Raw genomic sequence first — 23,642 nt, 5'->3', positions numbered from 1 at the left:
CTGAAAGTCGTGCGACCTGAAAACGTGAGTTTTGCAAGTACAGAGGTGGCTTCTGTGAAGTGTTGTACTGTAACTGCAGTGAAATACACCCTCTTGTGGCAAGAAGGAAAAAGTCCGAGCAGAAACCTGTGTGACCTCTTTTTTTCCTATATTTGCTTGTTTAACCATACTTATTCTTATTTGGTCTTTCCCTCATGATCAGTGAATATTCCTCACTGGGAGTGCCACGTGCTTTCCTACAGTCTTCTGTTTCATCTTTCTGTTTATGGAGTACCTGAATCTGTTCTGTTTGTCTTGCAAATTCTAAACCTTCACTTTGCCTTTTCCCACCTGTTTTATCAGTTTGGATTTTATTTAAACTCTTGGCTTTAAAGTGCCCTTTCTTACTAAGTTGCCAACATAGTGAAAACAGGCCTTACAAACTAGCTTTACATCATTTACAGGAGTAAAAGGCTGGAAAAATAAATAAGGATGTTGAAGAACATGCTAGTTTTGTTTATTAATAGCTTAGTTTGTCTGAACTGCAATGAGGAGATCCTGTATAGACGGGATTAGGAGATAACATGCTGCTTTCCCCAGCTGTTTGATTAACTGGCTTAAGGATGGATCAAACGCAGTAGCAGAGTGGAAAGAAGGCACAACATCACCTTCAAAGTGCAGGAAAGGCCCTACAACATGTTTGTAGTTTGTCAGATTTGCTGCATAATAAGCTGTGTGCTCCATTCAGCACTGTAATTAACCCAGGAAAGCATTCCAATTCAGTCTTTGCTGACAGCATGAACTTCACAAAACCAAGCAGTGTCACCAAAGTACCTCTAAATAAGATTAAGCAAAGTAAACCAACCATGAAATAAAATGTAGGCTAAGTGTTGTGCAAATGCTATTTGTTGCTTTCATTTAGTACCAGGTTCTGTACTTGGCATGAGGTGACCAGGCATATAAATGTGTGAATAGCACTGGCAAATTCTTCACAAGTGCTGACAGATGAGACCTTAAGCAGATATCATTAATGTTTTTATGTGCAAAGGAAAATAACCAAGTGTTTTATGAAAACACTTCTAAATGCATGTTGATGGTGTTTCCCGTAACTCCTGAACAGTCATGGCTCTCAGCCCATTGATGCCTAGTAGGACTGGGAATTAGATGTTGGTGGGCTTCTCTGGAACATGGTGGACAGAAGTAGTGGCAGACTGGCTAATGCTGAGATATCAGTGGAAAGAAGAAAAAAACAAAAACAAAACCTGGAGAAGGGAAAGCTGAGGCTGGTGGCTGGTCTGTAAAGTGACAGGTTCCTTAGACCTGTACTGTTGCTGAAGGACTTTGTCAGACAGCAGGCAAAAGAAATACTGCTTATGCGATGGATGGTAGGGTAGGGATAGACATAGAGAGCCCTGAAAACTAGCAACTATCTGAAAAATAGATCTCATCATTCTTTCTTTCGCTTTTCAGGTATCTTGCAATATCTTCAGAACTCTCCCACCTAGTGACAGCAATGAATTTGATCCTGAAGAAGATGAGCCCACCTTGGAGGCATCATGGCCACATTTACAGGTTTTTGATAATTTATTTCAGAAAAAAAATGCTTATCATTGCATAATTTATCTAATAATTTTCTCAGCTTTTTTTAAAAACCTGTGAATCAGAACTAGCCTGTGAGACACTGACGCTTACTAATAGTGTTCATGACTATAATAGACCTACAAACACAGGAGCATACTTCGTGGAATTTGCAAAATGTTGAAGCTTTCTTTCAAAGTCGCATTGATGGTGTCCCTCATATTCTTGTTTTCCTTCATTGATTTAAAAATTATTTTGCTTTCAAATTGCTCTGATGCAGAAGTGTTCTTCAGCAACTTCAACAAGAGCATTGCGGGGATGATAACGGCTAGCGCTTTTGCTTTACCGTGGGTAGTTAATTTGCATAGAAAAGTACACAGGTGTTGGCAGCTGATCAGAAAAATGAATGACAGGGTACATCCCCAAGTCTTCCTTCTGCTTCCTGGGTCAGGGTTTGCTTTCAGGTGTTTGTAGAGGGATGCACGCTCACTGCTGTGCTATCATCCCTTCCTCTGTACCTCAAGTGTCAACACAAGGTGTTTGGAACAAAGAACATCGACTAATTTTGGAGGAAGCATTGTTGATACTAATGCAATAAATTCCCTTATAGAAAATACAGATGCAGGTCCTGTCTGTGTTAGTCAGGGCAATGGCTTACAGCACTAGTAAATTTAGAAGTTTGCCTGAGTAACAGTTTGTGGGTCTCGGATTTTCTGTAAGCAGAGGAGCACGACTGACCTCAGCTTGAAATGAAGATTTTAGTGGACAGTTGCGTGCACAATCCTTGCATGTGAGCAGTTTGCTTCACTCTTTTGTGCTCTCAAATTCAGAATCTGTTGAAATGTAGGTTTCATCCCTCATTTATATTTAAATTTCACAAAAAATAAGAATCTTAAAAGCTTCAAGCCAGCTCTGAACAGCTCTGCCTGCCTGGAAACAGCACAGGCATACATGTCAGTTATCCTATGTTCGTTGACGCTAGTGCTGTAGTTTTAGAAGTTATTACTTACATGGAAATGATGGAATTTCTTAGGCAGTGGATAATTTACCATTGTCAGGAAGAAATGCACCAAAGTATTTGTCAGAAGGTGATGGAATTGATTTCCTGATAAGTTAGTTATGTAAGCTGTCACTTTTTCCATGTCATATTTCTAAACTTCTCTCGCTCTTTTTGATTTCCTGTTGCTGCTTCTTAGAAGTCAGAGAGCACTGACTTAAAGCAGCAGTAGCAGTATTGGAGCATGTTGGCGTTTGCATGGAAAGGTTTAAAATTATTTTAAAATGTCGTTTAGCTTCCTTTCTCCTTTTCGGTATTAATAATCATGCTCACTGAAGTCAGAAAGGAAACAGTTTTCAATGGCTGCTGTTCTTGAAAAAGTTCAGCAAAGAGAATTGCTCATCTGATCAGAGTTGCTGTCTTACGAGGCCACAACAGTCCCTGTTTCACTTTGCTTCCTTTTTGCCTGGTTTTTATTCTCTTCTTTTTCTCTGCTAAATGAAAAGTCTGTTGCTGTCCTGCTGAGTATTTCAGGCAGAGATGGAATTTCTTGAAAGTAAGCAGGTTTTCTCTAGCTCTGAGCTAGTCTTCATAGTAAGTCAGGAACTTCTGAATAAATTTCAGTTTGTATTCTTGTTCTGTGTTTCATGTTGTAGTACAACGCTACTCTAAGCACTTCCTAATTTAATTTAAGTATTTCTTCACCAACCCTTTCAGAATAGTAATGTCTGTATTTGATGTGACTTCAGCAGTTCAGAGGGCAGTTTAAATGTGCTTTCCAATTACTCTAGGAAGCTTTACAAGATGATAACAAGCGTTACAAGGTGGCAGTGCTTGTTCTTGGTGATGAAATGTCTTTCATTGGAGTTAAATAAGCAAAGCTAACTTTAAAAGGTCATGTAATTAATTCTGACTAAGATAGCAATTTGATAAAGGAGAAAATATTCTTCATTTTTTTAACCTTTTGCTCTGTAGGAAAATAAGTATATTATTTTCTAGCGAAAGAATTTAAGGAAATACTTAAAAATATAAAGAGTAATTAAGTCATAAACTAAGCCATGGATATTTCTTATTCTTTTGCAGCTTGTATATGAGTTTTTCATACGATTTTTGGAAAGCCAAGAATTTCAGCCCAGCATTGCCAAAAAGTACATAGATCAGAAATTTGTATTGCAGGTAAGCTGATCCATTTTCTTTAAGGTTTCATTTTGCTTTTGAAAAAAGTGTCTTTGAAAAGGTTTTGTTTAGAATTTGAAAGTGTAACTTTGTTTAGCCTTTTTGTGTTGCAAATAAGCATATACAATGAAAGTTTTCAGTCTGTGGAGGTAGGGGAAATGTGTCTGTGCGTTTGTATGTCAGTCTCTGTTGCTATAGATATGTATAAAATAGTTGGTTTGTCTCCTGTTTTGATACCTGAATCAAAACATTTGACTTACTGGTTATGAGAGGGAGCCGAAACAGTAACTGTTGAAAAATGAAAGGTTTACTATTGAGTAGTTTAAAAATGCTGCTATCTAGATAGGCTACTTAAGCACCAGTTTTAATGTGTCTTAACATCGTTAAAATATTTCTGTTGGAATAGGAGAATATTTCTCCCTTCTGACTCTGCTGGAGAGCTGGCAACAGGGGCAGAAGTTCATTGACAAACCTGTTCCCAGTACAGTACTGAAAGCAGTGATGCTAGCAGTGGTCAGGGAGGAAGTACATCAAAAGGCCATGTAAAGTTCAGCCTCTGTTAAAAGCAGGGAAGAAGAAGTAGCATCAAAAATAAACGACATTGGCAAAGAATGTGTAGCTTTCATTTTCCTGGCCATCTTTATGGGTAAATGGAATAGATGGCCGCTGTCAGTTGGTCAGCTGGTGGCCAGGTATTTGACACCTATGTAATCTTCCTCCTCCTTGTGTACAAGCTAGGCTTCTGGTGTGCTTTGTTATTTCACTTGAAACTCCAGTAGCTGGTCTTCTTTACTGAGGAAGTTTCATCCAGGCCTTGACAGACACCAGAACAGAGATGGCTGAAGGAAAATGTTTTCTGGGATAAGCCAGGAAACTCCACAGCTACAACTTTTGTCTTCAGCTTTTGGGAATAGACCTATCCTGTGTTTTCTGTTTCCACCGTGAATTTTTGTCTAGCCACAGCGTCAGAAAGAGCTTCCTGTTTAATGCTGTCCATAGCTTGCTTTTGAAATCGGGGAAATTTAGAAAGAATCCTACTTAGTTAGAAAAGGGAATTTCCTTGCGGGCTGAGACTTCAATGAAAGCCAAAAAGTGGCAGGAGAAACTCAGCGTTTCTGAAGATGTTTCTCACCCCTTTGTCATAGAGCTTTTATTTTCCCCTGTAGTGCTCAGGCCATAGAAGCAGTGCTTTTGCTGCCCATGTGTATTATTTGTATGAAGAATACCTGAAAAATGTAGTGAAGAGAGCAATTTCTGTCCTTAAATTAAAGGATTCAAAGAAGGGACTTCAGTTTCTTTCTTAATATCACAGGACTTTCTTCACCCTACAAAAGCAATAGGATATATTTATGTCTTTACTTCTCCCACCTTCTAAATACAAGAGCGTTTTCATCTGGGCCAAACCTGTATGGTGCAGTTTCCTTTTTGTTCGTCTAAATACTGATTTGAACAAGTAGGTGCGCCAATCTGATTGTCCAGCACCTGGTAGAAATGTAAGAATATGCATGGGGGGGTAATTGCTCTTGACAGGTTTTTCCGGACTGGTTTTATTTTCTTCAGATATAGCAGATTGCATTAAAGGAATGCTTTTGTTCTACTTCAAAATTGAGAGAAAATAATTCCTAGATGCTCCTGTTACGTGCAGCTGAACTGAACTTGGTCATGACTGGTGGCATCCCACCCATGCCCTTCCAAGGCATTCAAACCTTTACAGTTTGGCCCAGGAGAATGGGTCTAAACCAAGGTGTATTTATTTATTTTTTTAAAATCCTGTTAGTCTTTATTAAGTCTACTAAATAAAAGAACGGTATCTGCTGAAGGAGGAAAATCAGAGTTTTTAAAACTTACGTATCTGAAAATGTATGATACAACAATTAGGGTTCAAAAGAATTCTAAGAATTCGTAAGTTCTGGCCACATGGTTAGGTGATGCATTTTAATATATTTTGCTATACACAGTGGGTCAATTTTAAATTCACGTTTTTCTATAAAAAGTTCTTTAGCCTATAGGAACTGAGGTGTTCTGCTGCTTACTGTGTTTGTTGTGCGGCTAGAGTAACTTGTAAGAATCTGCGACTACAGATCGCTTACATGGGGAACTGATTTGTGACTTAGCATTAAGGATGTTTGGTGTTTCACGACACTGATAACACAGGCGTGACAGTCTTTGAAATCATCTTTCTGTCTAAATTAATTTTTATAAAAAGATTGAGGAACTAATGAAGTGTTGCTTGGCAGTAAGGATGCCTATATGAAAAAATGTTACAGTTATTTTAATGGACATTTTTCAAGCTTTTTCTTGTTTGCTTGCTTTTTGCCTTTTTTTTTTTTTTTTTTTTTTCAATACAGATGTGTTTCTGGCTTTAAGCTGTATGTTTTGATAAAATTTCTGTACTTAACAGTGTAACTGTTCATTTCTAAAGCCTGCTTGTGCAGCCTGAAATGGTAGGCAGTGGTTGCTAAGAGACATACCATTCAAATACATCCACAAGTGTCTATGTTATGGAGGCTGCTATTTTGGAAAATTTATTTCCCTTTTCTATGTGAGTTTAGTGTCAGAATAGTCACATAAATTGTGGAACTCTTGCAGCTTATCCATAAAAATAAGACTTCATTGTTGAAACCTGACAACAAATTGGACATATCAAAATAATTCTCTCGGTCTCTTAAATGGGAGACTGAGTCTTAGTTCAGCAACGTTTCCACAGAGGATCTGTATAAGAGAACTGGAAATATAAATACTTTGCTCCTAAAAGCAATCCAGTAAGAAAATTAAAAACATAAGTGTTTCCAGCTGTTTGCTGTCTTTGGGTGAAATTTGCTATTTGGGGAAGGATGAGGTGACTATTTATTTATTTAACTGTAGACCTAATTGAACAAAGCAATGTGTTTATAACCTCTGGAGGGCAGCTGACAAACCTCATCGGTGCCTCATGAAATTCCCACCAGATTCTTACTGCAAGGAAAAGATAGTGGGAGCTCATTACAAGCCACAGAAACATCCAAAATAATGAAGAATGTGTGCATCAGTCCTAAACCTGCATGTTAGAAAGCAAAATCCCAGACAGTTTAACAACTTTAATCATATTTTTCTGTCTTTTTTTTTCTTTTTCGCCTCCTCAAAGTTGTGTAGCAGGGATCAGGTGGTATACATACACTGACGTAGCTACTTACAATAGGTATTTTTAATTTATCTATTTGTGAATCCGAGATAATTTTGTTTTCTACCATTCATGCAATAATTTTCTGACAGTATCTTAGACGTTTGTAAGACCTGTTTGGCAAACTGTCTTCGTTTCTTTTGCAAGACTGGTACTGGTTTACAGTTAATTTCTTTTTCATACAAGAGAGATACTGGTCACTTATGATTACTACGTTGAACTTCCCCATTTTCTGTGTATTTGAGGGGGTGGAGATTTTGGGGTTTGGGTTTTCTTGTTTGGTTGGTATGCTTGGTTTTTAAATGAAGCTAACCTTCTTACTCCAAATGTCTGCCAGAACAGGCAGTGTTGTGGTGTCAAAAAAGATGAAGAAGAAGGGGTCAGGGGAAGCTCTTATTTTTGTGTAGAGGATTCAAGGGGAATAGAACACAGGTCTGCAGGTGATACTTCTGGTGCTCATTTCATGCCTTAATTCTTAGAGGCAACTTCAGGTGTCAAGTGTTTCAGGATGGATTTTGTACAAGGCACCAGCTGGTGTTCTCTTTTGACTGAATACCACGTAATCATTTTGCTGTTTTAAAATCTTGTTTAAGAGTTACTTGAGGTTTCTGCTGTTGTTTTGTTGGGGTTTTTGCTTTGTTTTGTGGTTGGTTGGTTGGTTGTTTTTTCTGAACTGGATATTGAAGTTACCATTTTGTTCGACCTGGAGGATTAATTCCCCCTGATACTTTCATTTGTGGTGGTTGGTGGAGATCCTGTAACAGCAAAGCCAGTGCGTAGACTTCACCATTGAGTCTTTCCACAGCGTGAAGGCCATGCAATCCCTAGGAAGGCTTAAGAGCTCATTAATATAAATTACAAGTGAAAGATGTGACCTTCACACAATGTTGTTGGAACAAAATATTAGAGCAAATGATGATATTTTCGTTCTGCAGAGTGAAGGAATGCTGGATGGTAAGAGGCAAACTTATTTTGTAGATATGACAGCATCTAGGAGTTTATTGATTTCATTTTGGGGAGAAGGATTTTTATTAGTTGTTTGAAGATTTCCAAAGTTTTGTTATGTCAGAAGTGGAAATTAGTAAACTGATTTTCGTGATGATGTGCTGGGGTTACAGCAGATTTTTTTAATACTGTATTTCTACACCTTGGGTAACGCAGATATGTTCTTACATGCATGTGCTTTCGTGAATTTTAACTTTTATATGGAAGTCTGTGTGTTATACCTGTTAAATATCTACTATTTCAGTTCTGTTTTTCCTTTAAACACAGCTGTTGGAGCTGTTTGACAGTGAGGACCCTCGAGAACGAGACTACCTAAAAACAGTCTTGCACAGAATTTATGGCAAGTTTCTGGGTCTTAGAGCATTTATCCGAAAACAGATTAATAATATTTTTCTACGGTAAGTTGTGGAAGAAGGTACTTTTTGCTTATGAACATTTTAGGAAACTGATCTATTACTTATATTTAACTTCTCTTATTTTTTTAGATTTGTTTATGAAACTGAACACTTCAATGGCGTAGCTGAACTGTTGGAAATTTTAGGAAGGTAAATGAGTCTTTATTTATTACCTATCTCAAACTTCCTTTCTGGACATGTCAGAATAGTGTCGGATTCGGAAAAAGTATTACTATAAGCCCTGATTCTGAAAGCAGATGTGTGCACATGCTCATTTTAAGTTCACATGCAAGTCTGTCACATCTTTGCCAAGAGTATATAACTGGATGCAAATTACAGCCAAAAGTTTTGGACTGATTTTGTGTGTGTGTGTGTTAGATTTTGTGCACTTCATCTTTACATGCTGCAGAATTTTATGTTTGTTAGCACACTAACAGTGTGAATATTTTGAGTAAGTTAAATTCTGGTAAGTTAATTACTCAAGAACACCTTGCTTACATGAATGTACAGACCACATAGACAGTCTTATCTGGCAACAGGTTTGTGCAGCTGTTCTTATGATTATTCCTAAGTCAGAGCTGAATTACTACCTAGATATATACTACACTGCTAATATAAAGCAGGAGAAAAGTCAGCACCTGTTTACAAATGGTACGAGCCTGCTCTTTGTAAACAGGTACTGACTGTCAAATTATTTTAATGTAGAAAGTGCTTGTTCAGACCTCAAGAATGTTTTCTGTGATGATAACACTAACAAATATTTCTCTTCTAATTTCTAGTATTATCAATGGTTTTGCTTTACCTCTTAAGGCAGAGCATAAACAGTTTCTGGTGAAGGTGCTGATCCCTTTACATACTGTCAGGAGTTTATCCCTCTTCCATGCACAGGTAGAAATTGTGAAAATATTTTCTGCTGAGTTAGAATGATATAAGGTTCCTTTAGAAATTTAATTGTGTAGCACATAAAAGGTGGGGGGAAATTTTCAAAATGTAGAAAACATGCAATAGATTTTTTTAAATATGATTTCTATGATATATGTCTTGCTTCTGTTCTGACTAGATAATTAGAAGTGTGACATACATCTGTAATATTTTGGGGTTTTTGTTCAGTAGTTAAATTCTCTCTTTTGGTTTTCCTCTCTGCTATTTTTTCATTCTCACAAGTCTGCCTTTCCCATTCCCTCTCCCAGGAGGATGTTTGGGTTTCCTTAGTCTTGTGCTGTCAAGGCTCTTCTTCACCCTGGCAACTTTCCAAATACTAATGCCCACATTTTTGCATAATCCTTAACATTCTCCCTTGCAGATTCCTTAATACTGCATTTACGCTCTCATACATCTTTCTATACATTCAGCTTTCATGACATAATTTTTCCTCTGATAAGTGATACCTGTTGCCTTTTTCTCTGATTTTCAGATAGTGCAGGCTTTTTTATGCTGATAAAACTGTGCTTTCTGAATATGTTATTCCAGGTTTTAGCTGTGTCAGCTCATCTTGCAAGAGTTTTCATTATTTTGTTGATCTGTAAAATGTGTAAAAAGACGCAGTTTCAGAGAGTAACAGAAGCTTCAAAACATTGGTTGTATGACTCAATCTAGAATTGCAAGTTGCTCTGATTTTTGTTGTATATGCTACTTTGTACCCTAATTTTTTTAAGAATGTGTTCTGTTGGGTTTTTTAACTGAACTTTGAGTGGATTTGCACAGTGCAAACTATGCATCTCAGTTTAAAATCGGATGCCATTTGAGAAAGCTGTATAGCATCTTACCTTGAGTCTCTCTTTAAAAAAAAATAATGTTTCTTTGTGATTTCTTCATAGAAACATTCTAACTTTATTTTCTTAAATCTTTACTGCTTCACAGCTGGCGTATTGCATAGTACAGTTTCTGGAGAAAGACCCCTCACTCACAGAACCAGTAAATATTTCTTTAATACTTTTTTTTGTGTATCATAAATGGCTTGCCCTTTTGAGAGAAAAGTAAAAAATCTAAATTTTTTTGCCTTCTAATTTAGGTTATTAGAGGTTTAATGAAATTCTGGCCAAAAACCTGCAGTCAGAAAGAGGTGAGTGATACGCTACTGTTAACAAAACATAAGAGTTATTTCGTTCTATGATAAAATAGGCAGGGAATCTTTAGCTATTCCCAGGTACATAGCACATGCTGTGGTGGATCTTGGTATTAATTCTTCTAAGTGATTCTCCATACTTCAGTTCTGTTTCTTTGGATGTTTTTGACTATGAAGAGAAAAGCTTGATAACTGTGGTTTCTATTCACAAAATCTGCAGAGAATTTTTTTGTTTCAGAAAGGAGGATAGTTGAGGATAAATGGGAAAACTGTTAGATTTGGAATAGTTTATACGTAAGGCCAGTATTTTTCCAGGGAGGATGAAAGATATTTTATTGTCTGGCATTTACCTGCTAAACATGTAAAAGATGCAGTTAGACCTTTGCATTTTAATTTCAAACTTGATGCAAATCTGAGTTTACCTAATGAGATTTTGTGGCACAGCAAACCCAGTATTTTGAATATTGCTTCCAAAAATGAAGTAAAATTAAGAGACTCTCCTTAGTTAATAAAGTATTAAGCCTTGGCCAAATGCATAGAATCACAGAATAGTTTGGGTTGGAAGGGACCTTAAAAGTCTCCTAGTTCCACCCCCCTGCCATGGGCAGGGACCCCTTCCACCAGCCCAGGTTGCTCCAAGCCCTGTCCAACCTGGCCCTGAACAGTCCCAGGGATGGGGCATCCACAGCTGCTCTGGGCAGCCTGTGCCAGTGCCCCACCACCCACCCTCACAGTAAAGCATTTCTTCCAGACAATTCTTTGTATGAGGCTAGGTTTTCAGCATGGATATACTGGTGCAATTCTGAGTTTTGTTGTAAAGGAGTACTTTAAATACAGCACTTGCACATGCTCATCTTCCTTCTTTTGAGAGACTGAATCCGGAAGCTGCTAAAGGTAGAACTGATGGCATTTTTTGAGAGGTGGTCTTGCTGAGCTAATAAGGCTTCCATTTTTTCCCTGAAGTGGTATTGGAGGGTTAACAGCATTGTGCTGATTAAGATTATTCAGAGGTTTTATATTTAATGCTTCCTTCCTTGTCTTTAGGTCATGTTCCTAGGAGAGCTGGAGGAAATCTTGGATGTAATTGAACCATCACAATTTGTCAAAATCCAGGAACCCTTGTTTAAACAAATTGCCAAGTGTGTCTCTAGCCCTCATTTTCAGGTCAGTGGTAAAGGTTATTGCTTGTATAGGAATGTGTAATCTCAATTTCAGACATAATGCTGCCCCAGATGTAAATAGTATTTTATGTTATGTGGTTTAAATTACTTGTCTTCTGGATTTCTATGGAAGAGGGTATGTTGCAGTGGAAGTTTTAGTTTTGAGGTCCATGAATAACTTGTTAGATGTGCCAGGGGTGACAGCACAGCACTTGCTGTTCTGAGCCACGTAAGGCCTTAAACTGTATCCAAACAGACTTGAGCCCTTCTGACTGTAGGTGACAGGTACTCATCATATGGCCTTTGGACCGATAGACCACGTATGATGTATTTGTTCCCTTTTTTTTAGGGCAGTATTGTGCAGCATTCTTGTTTTCCTGCTTACTTCCCTCTGTATTAGAGGTGATAGAACCCATAGCCTGTTTTCTTCACATTGTGTATGGGAAGAAGGGGAACAAACAGGATTTAAATTGAATCGTATGTCAAGAGGAGATAGGATTCGTGGCCTGTAGCGTCTTTATGTTAAGCTAGGTGATGCATCTTAGCACAAAGGCAGATGTGACTGTTTTTCGCTCTTCCTTGGACTACATTTGTTTTCAGCATAATTTAGATCAGTGTTTTCCCTTCTGACCACCCCCCACCCCTCCCCCAGCTCCTCCCCAAGGTGATTATTATCACTGATACCTTCCCCACACTTAAGATCTCTCCTCACTTATTCAACCCAGCTACTGGGCCTTTCCCTGTCTCCTTCCTCTGGTATCCCAGCACAGCTCTTTTCCTTCCGATTGCAGTCACAGCAGTGAGGGAAGGGGGTGATGAGAAGTCTGGCTGCTCTCTCTTCTTCTCCACAGCTGCAGCGTTAATGCAGTGTCTGCACCTGGTCATCACTGAGTAACAACATATTGCTCAGGGAAAGAGAGAGTGGATGCTGTGGGATCTGAATTATGGAATAAAAACTTAATTCCATTAATGCTTCTTATACTACTGATTAGAGTTTTAATTCTAAAGTAAATGATACCTGTTAATTGATCTTTGTGAAATTTCTGTGATTTGTTTTTCCTTCAGAAAATTACAGAATTATAGGTATCTGAATTCCTGTTAATATTTTATTCTTTTGACTCAAAGGTGGCCGAAAGAGCACTGTATTATTGGAATAACGAATACATCATGAGTTTGATAGAAGAGAATTCAAATGTTATACTTCCCATCATGTTTTCCAGTCTTTATAGGATTTCTAAAGAACACTGGAATCCGTAAGTTTTTGCCATTACACTTTATCTTACCATTTGACATACCACTGATAAACTTAGGGAATGTCAGCTGAATAGAAGAGATCCAGACCCAAAGCTGGTATGAGCAGGTGCAACTCTGTTAATGCCAATGTAAATTAGTCTGTATTTGAGCTTGTCTCAAAATGTTTTTAATTATCTGGTATGTTTACAAAAATCACTACCTTATGGGGTAAAAATAGACCTTCTCACAAGTTGGAAAAAAGGGAAATTAGATGTTACATTGTTATTGAAGAAAAAGTGTTGCTCATCAAGTGTTTTGCCTACACGGTTTTTATAAACTGGTTAACGTCTTAAGCCAGATTGTAAATTGTCTAGAAGAATATTGCTTGGCATTAATAAAGCTTTGTGGCTGTATCATGGATGAGGCCGATGCTTCTGGTACTGGCATTTTTCTAAATGTTTATGAATCATAGATATCATATTCTTACACTAGGTTGCTTTTTCTAAATTTATTTAAATACAGCTGTTCTCTATTATGCACAGTAATTGACCAGTTGCTTCATATTGATATCTTGTTAATTTGACATTTTTATTTTTAAACTGAATGATCTAGTAGAAAGTGTTTTGATGAAAAATATTATTGCAGTTAGATGCCATGTAATCTATAGTTTAGTTGAAAAGGTTTTCTAAGTCAAGATGATTACCGTTTAGTAAACCCAGTATTTTTAATGAGCTGCATTACATTCAGGTCCCAGTTGCTTTAAGACCTTACTGTAAAGTATTCATAAAATATTTTGTCTTTTTAGACGTTAGTCTTTTTGTTCTGTACCTACTAAACCCTCAAGTTTGTATGCTTACATGACGAAGCTAATGCGATTGGAAAGCTGTAACCAATGCGGGTGACAAAAAGACACTTTCCGTGGCATAGTAGAATCACAGAATGAATGGATTGGGTTGGAACAGACCTTAAAGATTATCTATTTCCAGCACCCCTGCCCCTAGATCAGATCCAGCCTGGCTTTGAACACTTTCAGGGATGGGGCATCCACAAATTCTCTGGGCAACCTGTTCCAGTGTCTTACCACCCTCGTAGTGAATTTCTTCCTAATATCTAATCTAAATCTGCCCTCTTCCAGTTTAAAGCCATTCCCCCTTGTCCTATCCCTACAGGCCCTTGTAGAAAGCCCCCTCGCCAGGGTACCGCATTACCGTTCTCCAACCTGCCCATGTTCCTGCCCAAATTTATAAGCACTTTTTTAAATGTAGGCAACAAAGAAGGAAGTTTGTTGGAAGAGGTGAATGACAGACAGAGGTGTGTGGGAAATGGCACATGGTTTGTCTGATACATACGTTAGCTCCAAAGGTTTCTGACACCTGAAATGCTGATTCACTGCCTTGCGGCTAAAGAGCTGTTTCTTAGCAGCCCCGTGTGTGAGCATGATGACCATCATAGTGGATCAAGAACTGGGATCTCTCGATTGATAATCTGTTCCAAATTCTTTGGAAGTTGTTTAGATTGATTTCTTTGCCTTCTCCCTTTTCAGTTGCTTTGTAGTTTCTTTATCTTCAACTCTGCCAGGAAGGAATTTTGACCCTTAGATAATCAGGCTATTGGCAGGCCCATCTTACTTTGGAAATTCTAGTATATTTTACGTTAGTTGTCCAGTCAGATAGTGTAAAAGAGTAAGCTGATGCTACCTTTTTTGAACCTTTGTGGGACAGAATGCATTTGAAGCCTTTTTGAAATTATTATTATTAGTAGTATTATTATTCTACATAATTTCTTCCTGTAATGAACAGATCACGCCTGTCCTGTTTTATGCAATTAAGCAACTTAAATTCAAATAAACAGTGGTGTGTACTGGCTCTCGGGAAAGGTCAGGAACAGCAATAAGCAGAGTAGGCAGGCATTATATATATATTATATGTATGTATATAAATATATAAATTTATATATATAAAATGCATAAGTTTTCATTCTTTAATATGTATGTACACACACACACCGTTTTACACAGATACTGCACCACTCATCTGAAGGATTTACGGGTTTTTAAGAATTTTTTTACTGTACCAAAGTAAAAATGAATATGAAATATATATGAGTACAAGGAAATCACTCTTGACATACAGCTTTGTATTTTGCATAGATGCACTGAATATTCAGCTTCATAGAAAAATTATAAGGAAATATGAATCACTCCTATTTTGTGTTTAAATTCTATTCTTCCTGCCAGCATAGATGATTTGAATCCCTGGAGTTGCATTCAGAATTGCTCCACAGCATGAGGGAAGAGTCGTCTATAGCTATATGTAATAGCTTTCTGTTGTTACCTTTTACCCTGGAGTTTTGGTTTGCTCCATTTAAGTAGTCAGTAGAGACATGAAGGCTGATTCTCACCTTTAAATATGTTAATCAAAAGTAGTTTCACTGAAATGAAAGAATTTACATTATCATACTTGCAAGAGCAGAACCGGTTGCAGAAATGCTGGTAAGAGAAGACACGTTTATTTCATGTTTGTTTTACCTGAAACTAATAAACTCCTTTCTTTTTTCTTTTTTTAATGTTTCACAGGGCTATTGTGGCTTTAGTCTACAATGTGTTGAAGGCATTTATGGAAATGAACAGCACCATGTTTGACGAGCTGACAGCCACTTACAAGTCAGATCGTCAGCGGTAACTTTTTAAAGCTTTTTTTGTCAGCTGTGCATAAGGCCTGCTGTTTAGTTTTTCCCTTACACTCAGATGCAGTTGCATAGATGCAATGCCTCATTTTTCCCCTTGCATGCTCTTTAGCTTTCCTTTGCAAGATATAAGATAATACCATGCACAGGTTGTTCTTTTACCCCTTATGAAATACAGTATCCATTGCATTGCTGGGAATCTGTATTCCTCATGGAATTTCTTTTGACTCTGCATTCCAAAAGACTTAAATGTATCGAGATCTTCAATAGTAAAAGAAAACCAAGGTTTTAAAGATTAACACTTTACTTAAAGGCTTCAAAAAAGTTACACTGAGGTTTGGAAAGAGACATGAGGGAAAACCCTAAGATTTGATTTTCCAAACTACTGTTCGTAGGCTAGATGTAACCTCAAAGCAAAGAGACATCTCTCAACTCTTTCATATCTTATTCAGAGGTCTTGCTGTGTCTGTCTTCTAGCATGCCGGCTCCATTAGATACACCGCTCATACGAACATTAGTTCCACCCTAGTAAAATGCTTTTTGTCTTTTCTTGTATTTTCCTTAATTTTCATTTCCCAATTATAGTGCAGCATCTTTTCTCAAAAGTTACAGCTTATCCAAAGTGTCAGGTGAAAACAGTGAGGAAACTTGAGGAAGTTTGAGGAACAGTTTGCAATTTCATTTAAGTCATACCTTTTCTGTGACTCAGGGTTCCCTCAGGCAGAGCAAAGGGCACTGTATGTGCTCAGACTTTGTTAGGTTCTATGGCCTGTGAAGTCTCCTGGAGGCCATGTTTTTTAAATTGTGTGGCCAGAGTCACACTGTCCTTGTGTTCAGCTTCGCTGTTGTAAGAAACAAAGTTTAATACACACAAAAAAATAATCTACATTTAATAAGTTAGTTCATTAATACAGTATTTTACTTTTAGAGGCTTGGATGCACCTTGCCAGATCAGTTCTGAATAGGTGTTGATAAATAAGGCTTAATCTGCTAGTGCAGTTGAGGCAACACTGTGTGGTTTTCTAGCAGAAAAGGCAGAGAATCTTAGGGATGGTCATCTAACCCAGCCATTTGCTGAGGAGCTCAGTGACTTGAACCAATTTGTGACTGCGCTTTGCCTCTTAAGGCGAGGAACTCTGCTCTTAACAGGACCAGGCACTGTAGTGGTATGTCCCGTGTCTGGATAAGGGGTAGGGTTTATTGACCGAAATGCACAAAGAATTTTTCTTGAATCTACTGATGTTGTATCTCACATCAAGGCTGGTGCTAACCATTTCACCATTTTTATTTACTACTTAACATTTTAAAACATGTAAATACCTTAATGTATAAACTGGGATTTTTACCTTAACGATTACAGAAAATCTTTGGCATCTTAATGAAATCATATTTCAAAAGGGCAGCTTTGAGACCACTTAAAGCTTGAGGAGAAATATGTTAAATGTTAATGACTGATAGGTCAAATAGGTAAGTTGGCTGAGGTGATCATCCTCTAATAGTCTTTTAGGTAAGCAGGCATATATTTCTTAATGATTAGAAGACAAATACGGTAAGTAGCCTGAAAATGTCAGGCTATTTCACTTTCTTGTATTTAATTTTAAATACTTTAGAATCTAGTGACGGTGGGCCCTTTTTTGCTCCTTCTTCTTTACTGTTTGTCAGGGATTTATCTGAAAGCTTTTTGTATTTTTATACATTTAAAATACCCTTGGGAAATTAAAGTTTCAAATAAATGAACCGGATGTTGGCATTTGGACTGAATCAAGATGTGTAGGGATGTTTCTAAGCTGCTGAAATATTTTTCAAGAATTCTTTTCTGTGACTGGCAGAGAATCTGTATTTCTATAACTGTTAGATTTCCATTTCATCTGAAACTAAAAGGTAAGGTAATAGGAATTGGAACCATTTTGTACCTTGCAGTGGTCAAGGAAGTTTATTCAAAGCAAGCTATGACAGAGACAGGAAGTTCAGAAAGCAAATAACGCAGATAAAGTAAATGTTAGGTTAGCTGTTCAATTTTATCAAATCAGCCATTAAAGTCTGTTATTAAAGGAGATGCTATGTAGATCTTGTAGGAATTTGCTAAGGAAAATGAGTAAGTCACTGAACAAAAGGCACGTCTTGTAGCTTGAACTTCCCCTTGGCTGGTACCTAAGCTGTATGAAAGTGACCAGCCAATGTAAGTCAGAACAGTGGTTCTAAAAGAATAAGGGAATGGTTGTTCTAGAAAGTGCCTGTTATATGTATGATTAAAAAAATACCTTCCTTAAATAAATAAATCTGAAAATAATTAAATGTAAGTTGGTCCTGAAATGTAATTTTTTATAATCATGATATATTTGTTCCATAGTAGATGTCCACTGCCATTTTTTTCCTCTGCATTACAAATGAGTGTCTATGAACACTGTCACTTTGTTCAGTTTGGTTTATGTTGTTTCCGTACTGTTTCGTTTAGTGATACTGATGGTAGGTATCAAAAACGAAAAAAAAGAAAGAAAGAAAAATTAGGAAAATTGAAGTTGTGTTCAACAAAATTAGTGCTGCTAATTAATGTCAACTTTATATTTTTTAACATAAATATTCTATAGTCTTCTGTCCTGCTAACTTTTTGTCTTATTTCATCTATCAGTGAGAAGAAGAAAGAGAAAGAGCGTGAAGAACTGTGGAAAAAACTGGAGGATTTGGAATTAAAGAGAGGTCTTAGACGTGATGGAATAATTCCAACTTAACACAAAAACAAAACAGCATTATTAACCTGTGGAGTCACACATTTATGTAGTAGAAGATGGAGCAACAGTTTTCTGTATTGTGCAACTTTACAGTAGATTTCACATTTGTTTCATTATTACAACAGCACTGTATATACCTGTCTCTAAGTAAAGGAAAAAAAATAAGGACTTTAATCCAAAGTTTGGACAGCAGATGGACTTCTCAGAACTTTGCAAACATAGTCATTGTTTTGACCCTTCTTTAAAACCAGTCTTCAAAGATCTGTTGATGAAAATTGCGATGTCGAATTCCATTGTGAGGACCTGTTCCTTATTTATCGTTAGCAGAGAGTATAATACAACTTTCAAATGTGAACAATCTTAAAATTTAGCTTGTCTTTCTGCTAAACTGTTAAGTGTATTTATAGTAAAAGAGAAAAAAGACTGTCATTTCCTTATGAGTTTGTGTAACATCCTCCTTCTCTGGATAACTTTACTGTAATTTGACTTTTCTTCCTTTTGCACATCTTCATAAGTTGAATGTCCATTCAGATCAGGGCCCTGAAAAACACAGGTCCTGAATAAAAGTTTTGTTTACTGGTGTGAGCATTTTTTTTAGTACCAGGCTGTCTCTGGTGCTTCCTTAATTTGAACATTAGGAGTTAAAAAAAAACAAGTAGGTGATAAACATAGTAGTAAAGGGAGCTTTGGATTCATGCACCTATTTATTGCAAATCCAAATTTGTGTCCACAATCCTTTAAAAATGGGCAGTGGTAACACCCTGGACTTCAGTACCTAACCAGTATTAGTGATGCGGCATTGGACACACATACGGAACTTGTTTTAGAAATACTAATTGCTAAATTATTACAGTATGTTTTTATTCGACCATTTCGAAAGAATAGACAAGTGCTAAACAGTGCAAGGATGAAACTGATCTCCAGTGGTTATGGATCTAATTGGAAATCGAGTTGAGATAGCAGTTTGGACTGTTTGGAGTTGTTGCCTTACTTTTTAATATGTATTTATAAAGTGTTCCAGCAAAAGAGGATGTAGCCTCTAAGAAACATACTGTAGTGTTTTTGTGGTTCTAGTACTATTACTCATCACAGTACCAGCCCTATGGTCTTAGCTGGAAAGGATTCTGGATAATAACTTCTGCATTCTCATCTGGATGCTCATTCCTAACTACTGTATTTGTTACCAAAAGAGGTTCTACAAATGCTACTGAAAAAAATTCTGGAAATCCTAATGTTCTGAGTATTAATAATAAAGTTTAAAATGCTTTTATATCAAAGGTGCATTGTGACCAAATTGTTTAAAACAAAAGAAAAAAAAAACAAACACAAAAACAACGAAAGAGGGCTGTATTATAAGTATACATTATTGGCTATCTGCTTTGTATTTGAAAGTGGAATCTTACATCTTTGGTAGGTAAAATGCTGATAAGACTTATGTACAGTATATATTTAGCTAATGCAGTTGCATTATTATATACCGAAAGGTATGTGTTTCAGGATTTTTCTCCAGGATGCTTTTGAACTGTTATAGACGTATGACAACAGTGAATTGATAATCCTAAACCATCAATCCAGCAGTATTTACAGTATAAAACTGAATTGGTGTTCATGAGTCTTTGTGATAGTTGCAAACATGAATTTATGACCTGTTGCCATTGATAGAAATACAGTATAAATACAAGCTTGTATATTTTTATTCCTACCATTTAAATATACAGTAGGACTTGAAGTTTTCTTGTTTTCAGGTGTGGAAAAGAGGTAAAAAAGAATTCCCTCCTAGACTACTGACTGTTTCAGGATTATCAGGTCACAGTTTGTATTCCTGGGTCTGCGCACACAAATGTTGTGAACAACGATTTTGTAAAAACTTGGCACTGTTAATTCTGAAAAAAACAAACGTGGAACTAGTCTTATGCAACACCAAACACAACATGGTTTAGTGGGATTAATATGAGCTTCTTTTAAGAACATTGACTGGGACGCAATGTAAATTAGGCAGTTACTGTCATAGTTGAAACATTTTATTTTAAAGTGCTGAAGCAAAGGTGCAAGCTGAAATACTGAAGATTAAATAAATTTATAACAAATCATATCCCTTAGCCCATTGATTTTGACAGTCTTTCATTTCTGTTACCAAAAAATACTTGCTAGTGTGATTTCTGTGTGAAATGATCTTGCTTTACGAGAGGGTGGACTTAAATTCATGCTCAAAGACTATGTTCAATTGTGAAAAACTGAGATAGAATGCAATGCAGGAAGAAAAGATTAATATTTTCCACCTGGTGGAGTAAAACACAACAATATGAAATTAGAAAAAGCACCTTGTCCTGTACTTAGAGTTTAGGTGAGTGTTGTTTGTTCATAACTATTTTTGGTTTTGACATGATATTCTGGTGTTGATCATACAAAACTGATGAGAACCTGATGGGTTGCAATATTTTGTTAACCTCTGATGTTACCTCTGATGTGGGGATAGTGGGGAGTATCTAAAGTTTATAGATGATTTATCACTTCCGAGAAGGAATGTTTCTTTTTAAGTGAACGAGACGATGTGATATTAGTCACTTGACTCTAAAAGGCTGATACGACACTAGGTTGCACGGTGCAATGTACATGAAGAAGCACTTGCCACAGTGATACGACCGTACCCCCGGGATCCACTGTTTGCCGCGATCCAAATGCGATGCCCTGGCGCTCTGCAGAGCTCCCACTGGTACCCACTGGAGTTGTAGGCAAAGGTGGCGGCAGCATATGGGCCCAAGTGTGATCAGTGCGTCTATTTAATTATGCTTTCATTTGCTTTTTGAGTTCCAGAAACTACCTTATTTGTGTAAATGTTTTTGTTAACTGCTCGTACAGCAGTTGTTGGGTGGTCGCTCGTATCCTGTGCCATATTGGTTTCAGGAGAAAGGGTTGCTCTCTGGTAAAAGGAAAGAGCTGCATTTTCAATACTAGGGCATTGCATCAGGTTGTGGGGATAGAACGACTGTAAAAGTTCCTCTCATATACTTTAAATTGGGCACACATTGCTTTCTTCATCTTGCAAGTCTCCCTTATTGTTTTCCTTTCATTGCTTTTTGAGTGTTTTTTGTCTCTCTTCCAAAGGTTGGAATGCTTTAAATAAAAGTATTCTAATGCCATTGGAGTGTTCGCTAGCGGGGTTACAGTAAATTTAATCTTGGTTTTGTTAGCATAAATAAAAGGATTTGATTTATTTTTTTATCTCCTCCTATATATGGAAAAATCAAGGGTGTTAGAGCCAAGAATTGCTTGAGTAAGAAATGCAGCAGCTGTACTTAAATGTGCGTAAGTACAGCCTCAGGCTCTCATGCTCCTTATGGAAAGGAAAATGCATTAGGAGCTTAAAAAACCTCTTTATTGTTTTGTGAGGAAGGGGAAAGACTAGATTCTTCTCTTCCCAAGTAAAACTGAAATAATTTGCTTTTATTTCTGTCTTGGAAAACAAAGATGGCCTTTTCTCTTAATTGTGTAACAGTACCATCCCAAAGCAGTTGCCCTAAAACAAGACGAAGGTGACAATGCTCAAGGTTGAGGAATGTTTTTGTTTACATGTGGCTTTTTTCATTTTTGGCTCACCTGCTTCCCTTAGCAGCTCTGGAGTGAGCCACAAATTAGTTTTTCTAGTTGGTATGTGCAGCAGATTTTGTATAGCCCAGTATTCTGTTTTGAAGTCTATGAAGCCGTATCTTGAAACAAAATGGAATTAATTTTGATTGAAAACTTTTATCCAAGTGTTGCTTCGCATCCACAGAAGCATACGCATTTTATCATGACCTCTCTGAATACAAATTTTTGTTATTTGGATCACTTACTGTAAATATGTTGTATTCATAACCTCATGTAACAATGAGGAATTTTCAAATATAAATAGTACTGATACATTTCTTGTTGTTGTCCTATTTTTGATTGTAGTATAGCGAATGACCTGTCATGCTTTTTGTTTCAAGGCTAGCATTAGGTTCATAGATCTTAATATTTTAGCATTTCATTGTTTAAGCAGGAGAGGGCAGCAAAAGTTCATTTTTCCCCATAGGAATGCTCTGGTCCATTACTGTTTTTAAATTTAGATGCATTTAACTATCTGTGGGTAGGGGGGAAGATGAAACATTTTTTATATATATTAAAAGGTGCATATGAAAATATATAGACTGGTCCAACCAGACTGTGAAAATGTCTTCTACTCTACACCGAAGTAATAATAAAAGAATACCTTCCACCTCTGGATAAAGTACAAGCAGGTCTTAAGCTCTTGGATTCAGATGTCATTCTTTGGAAATAGTTTACTTTCTTAAAAATGGTATCAAAGAAACTCGAACTCAATGGTGCTCCCAGCTATAAATGTGTAATCTTCCTCTTTTGCACATGCTCAAGAGGCTCTGTACTGCGGGCGCATCTAAATAAAGAAGCAATGAAGTGTTTTCCAGGTGCTTGGCTTTTTATTCCACCTCCCCCCATCTAAACTGCGGTGAACTTCAGCGATTAGTTACCCCCTCGCATGTATTGAATATAAGAGCAGGTATCTGAGGAAAAACAAACCCAAACAATGAGGTGGTAATACAAGTTGCTGCCAGAATTACCGTAGAAATGCTCAGTTTTCATTTAAATTTATTTTTTTTAAAGGTCCTCTATGCTGATGAGCATCCTTGTACTGCACACAGCCCAGCCTGTGAGGGAGGCAAAGAGCGGTGGATACAGAAAAGAGGCATTAGAGCCACACGGGGTTCTTCATAAACCCTTTGAGCCTTAAACTTTGCAGCTGGTGAAGGAACTTGCTCTTTTATAGCATCATTCTGCTGTTTCGGTCCTTGTGCTGCCCTGCCCTGCAGTTTGGAAGCGAAGAGAAAGGCTCGAGGCTGTTAAGTACGTGGGGGAGACCTGGAGAGACCACGGATAGAGCCTGGTAAGGGGCAGTGCTGCTCAGCGGGTTTAGTAGAAGCGCAGTAGATATGGATGCTGCAGTAAGGTTGGGTTGACTTAATCTGCTACTGGTTTTAAAATACAGTTTCCTACATGAATTATTCCAGGAACCTAATTCTTAAGAATTCCTTCCGTTTTTGATTTTTTTCCAAATTAATCTTCCAACAGTTGGATCTCATGTGCCTTTGTTAGAAGAGCTCATTATCACAGATCTCTTTAAATACTTGTTATACAATATTCACATCACTTTACAACTTTGTGTCTCTTTAGGCAAGTATTTTCTAAAACAATTTTTTTTAAAAAAAGATGAGAACATGCAGTAAGTAAGTTGGCCTTCAGGGAAGGATTTGTTTTCAGTACTTGCAAATTAGAAAACAAGCTTTAAAGTATTGGCATTGAAAACTTGGTTTCCTACTTTTGGTATTGATAATTGCTTTGCTAATTTTTTGGTTTTGTCTTCACTTCTCAGGAATATTTTGTTTTCTCCTATAACAGCAGAGTGCCTAGTTTATCTTACGTTAGGTTTGGACCCTGTGTCACAA

The 23,642-nt window shown here is 37.2% G+C and overlaps 1 protein-coding gene across 4 annotated transcripts in view; it reads left to right on the top strand.

The window, feature by feature from the left end:
• The window catches only part of PPP2R5E (protein phosphatase 2 regulatory subunit B'epsilon), a 77,366-nt gene extending 54,765 nt beyond the window's left edge, over window positions 1-22,601 (top strand). For 3 of the 4 annotated variants that reach the window (XM_055802655.1, XM_055802648.1, XM_027793064.2), the window contains 11 exons: window positions 1,450-1,551; window positions 3,638-3,730; window positions 8,163-8,293; window positions 8,381-8,440; window positions 9,070-9,178; window positions 10,151-10,204; window positions 10,302-10,352; window positions 11,400-11,519; window positions 12,641-12,768; window positions 15,324-15,425; window positions 18,063-22,601. In XM_055802655.1, coding sequence (XP_055658630.1) covers window positions 1,450-1,551; window positions 3,638-3,730; window positions 8,163-8,293; window positions 8,381-8,440; window positions 9,070-9,178; window positions 10,151-10,204; window positions 10,302-10,352; window positions 11,400-11,519; window positions 12,641-12,768; window positions 15,324-15,425; window positions 18,063-18,162 — 1,050 coding nt within the window. In that variant the 3' untranslated portion in view covers window positions 18,163-22,601. The remainder of the gene's footprint in view (window positions 1-1,449; window positions 1,552-3,637; window positions 3,731-8,162; window positions 8,294-8,380; window positions 8,441-9,069; window positions 9,179-10,150; window positions 10,205-10,301; window positions 10,353-11,399; window positions 11,520-12,640; window positions 12,769-15,323; window positions 15,426-18,062) is intronic. The other variant, XM_055802659.1, reaches the window with a different exon arrangement.
• Window positions 22,602-23,642: the final 1,041 nt, after the last annotated feature.

This window comes from Falco peregrinus, chromosome 1 (genome assembly GCF_023634155.1).
Source record: "Falco peregrinus isolate bFalPer1 chromosome 1, bFalPer1.pri, whole genome shotgun sequence".
Classification (NCBI taxonomy): domain Eukaryota; kingdom Metazoa; phylum Chordata; class Aves; order Falconiformes; family Falconidae; genus Falco; species Falco peregrinus.
This window is presented reverse-complemented; position numbering and strand designations above follow the sequence as displayed.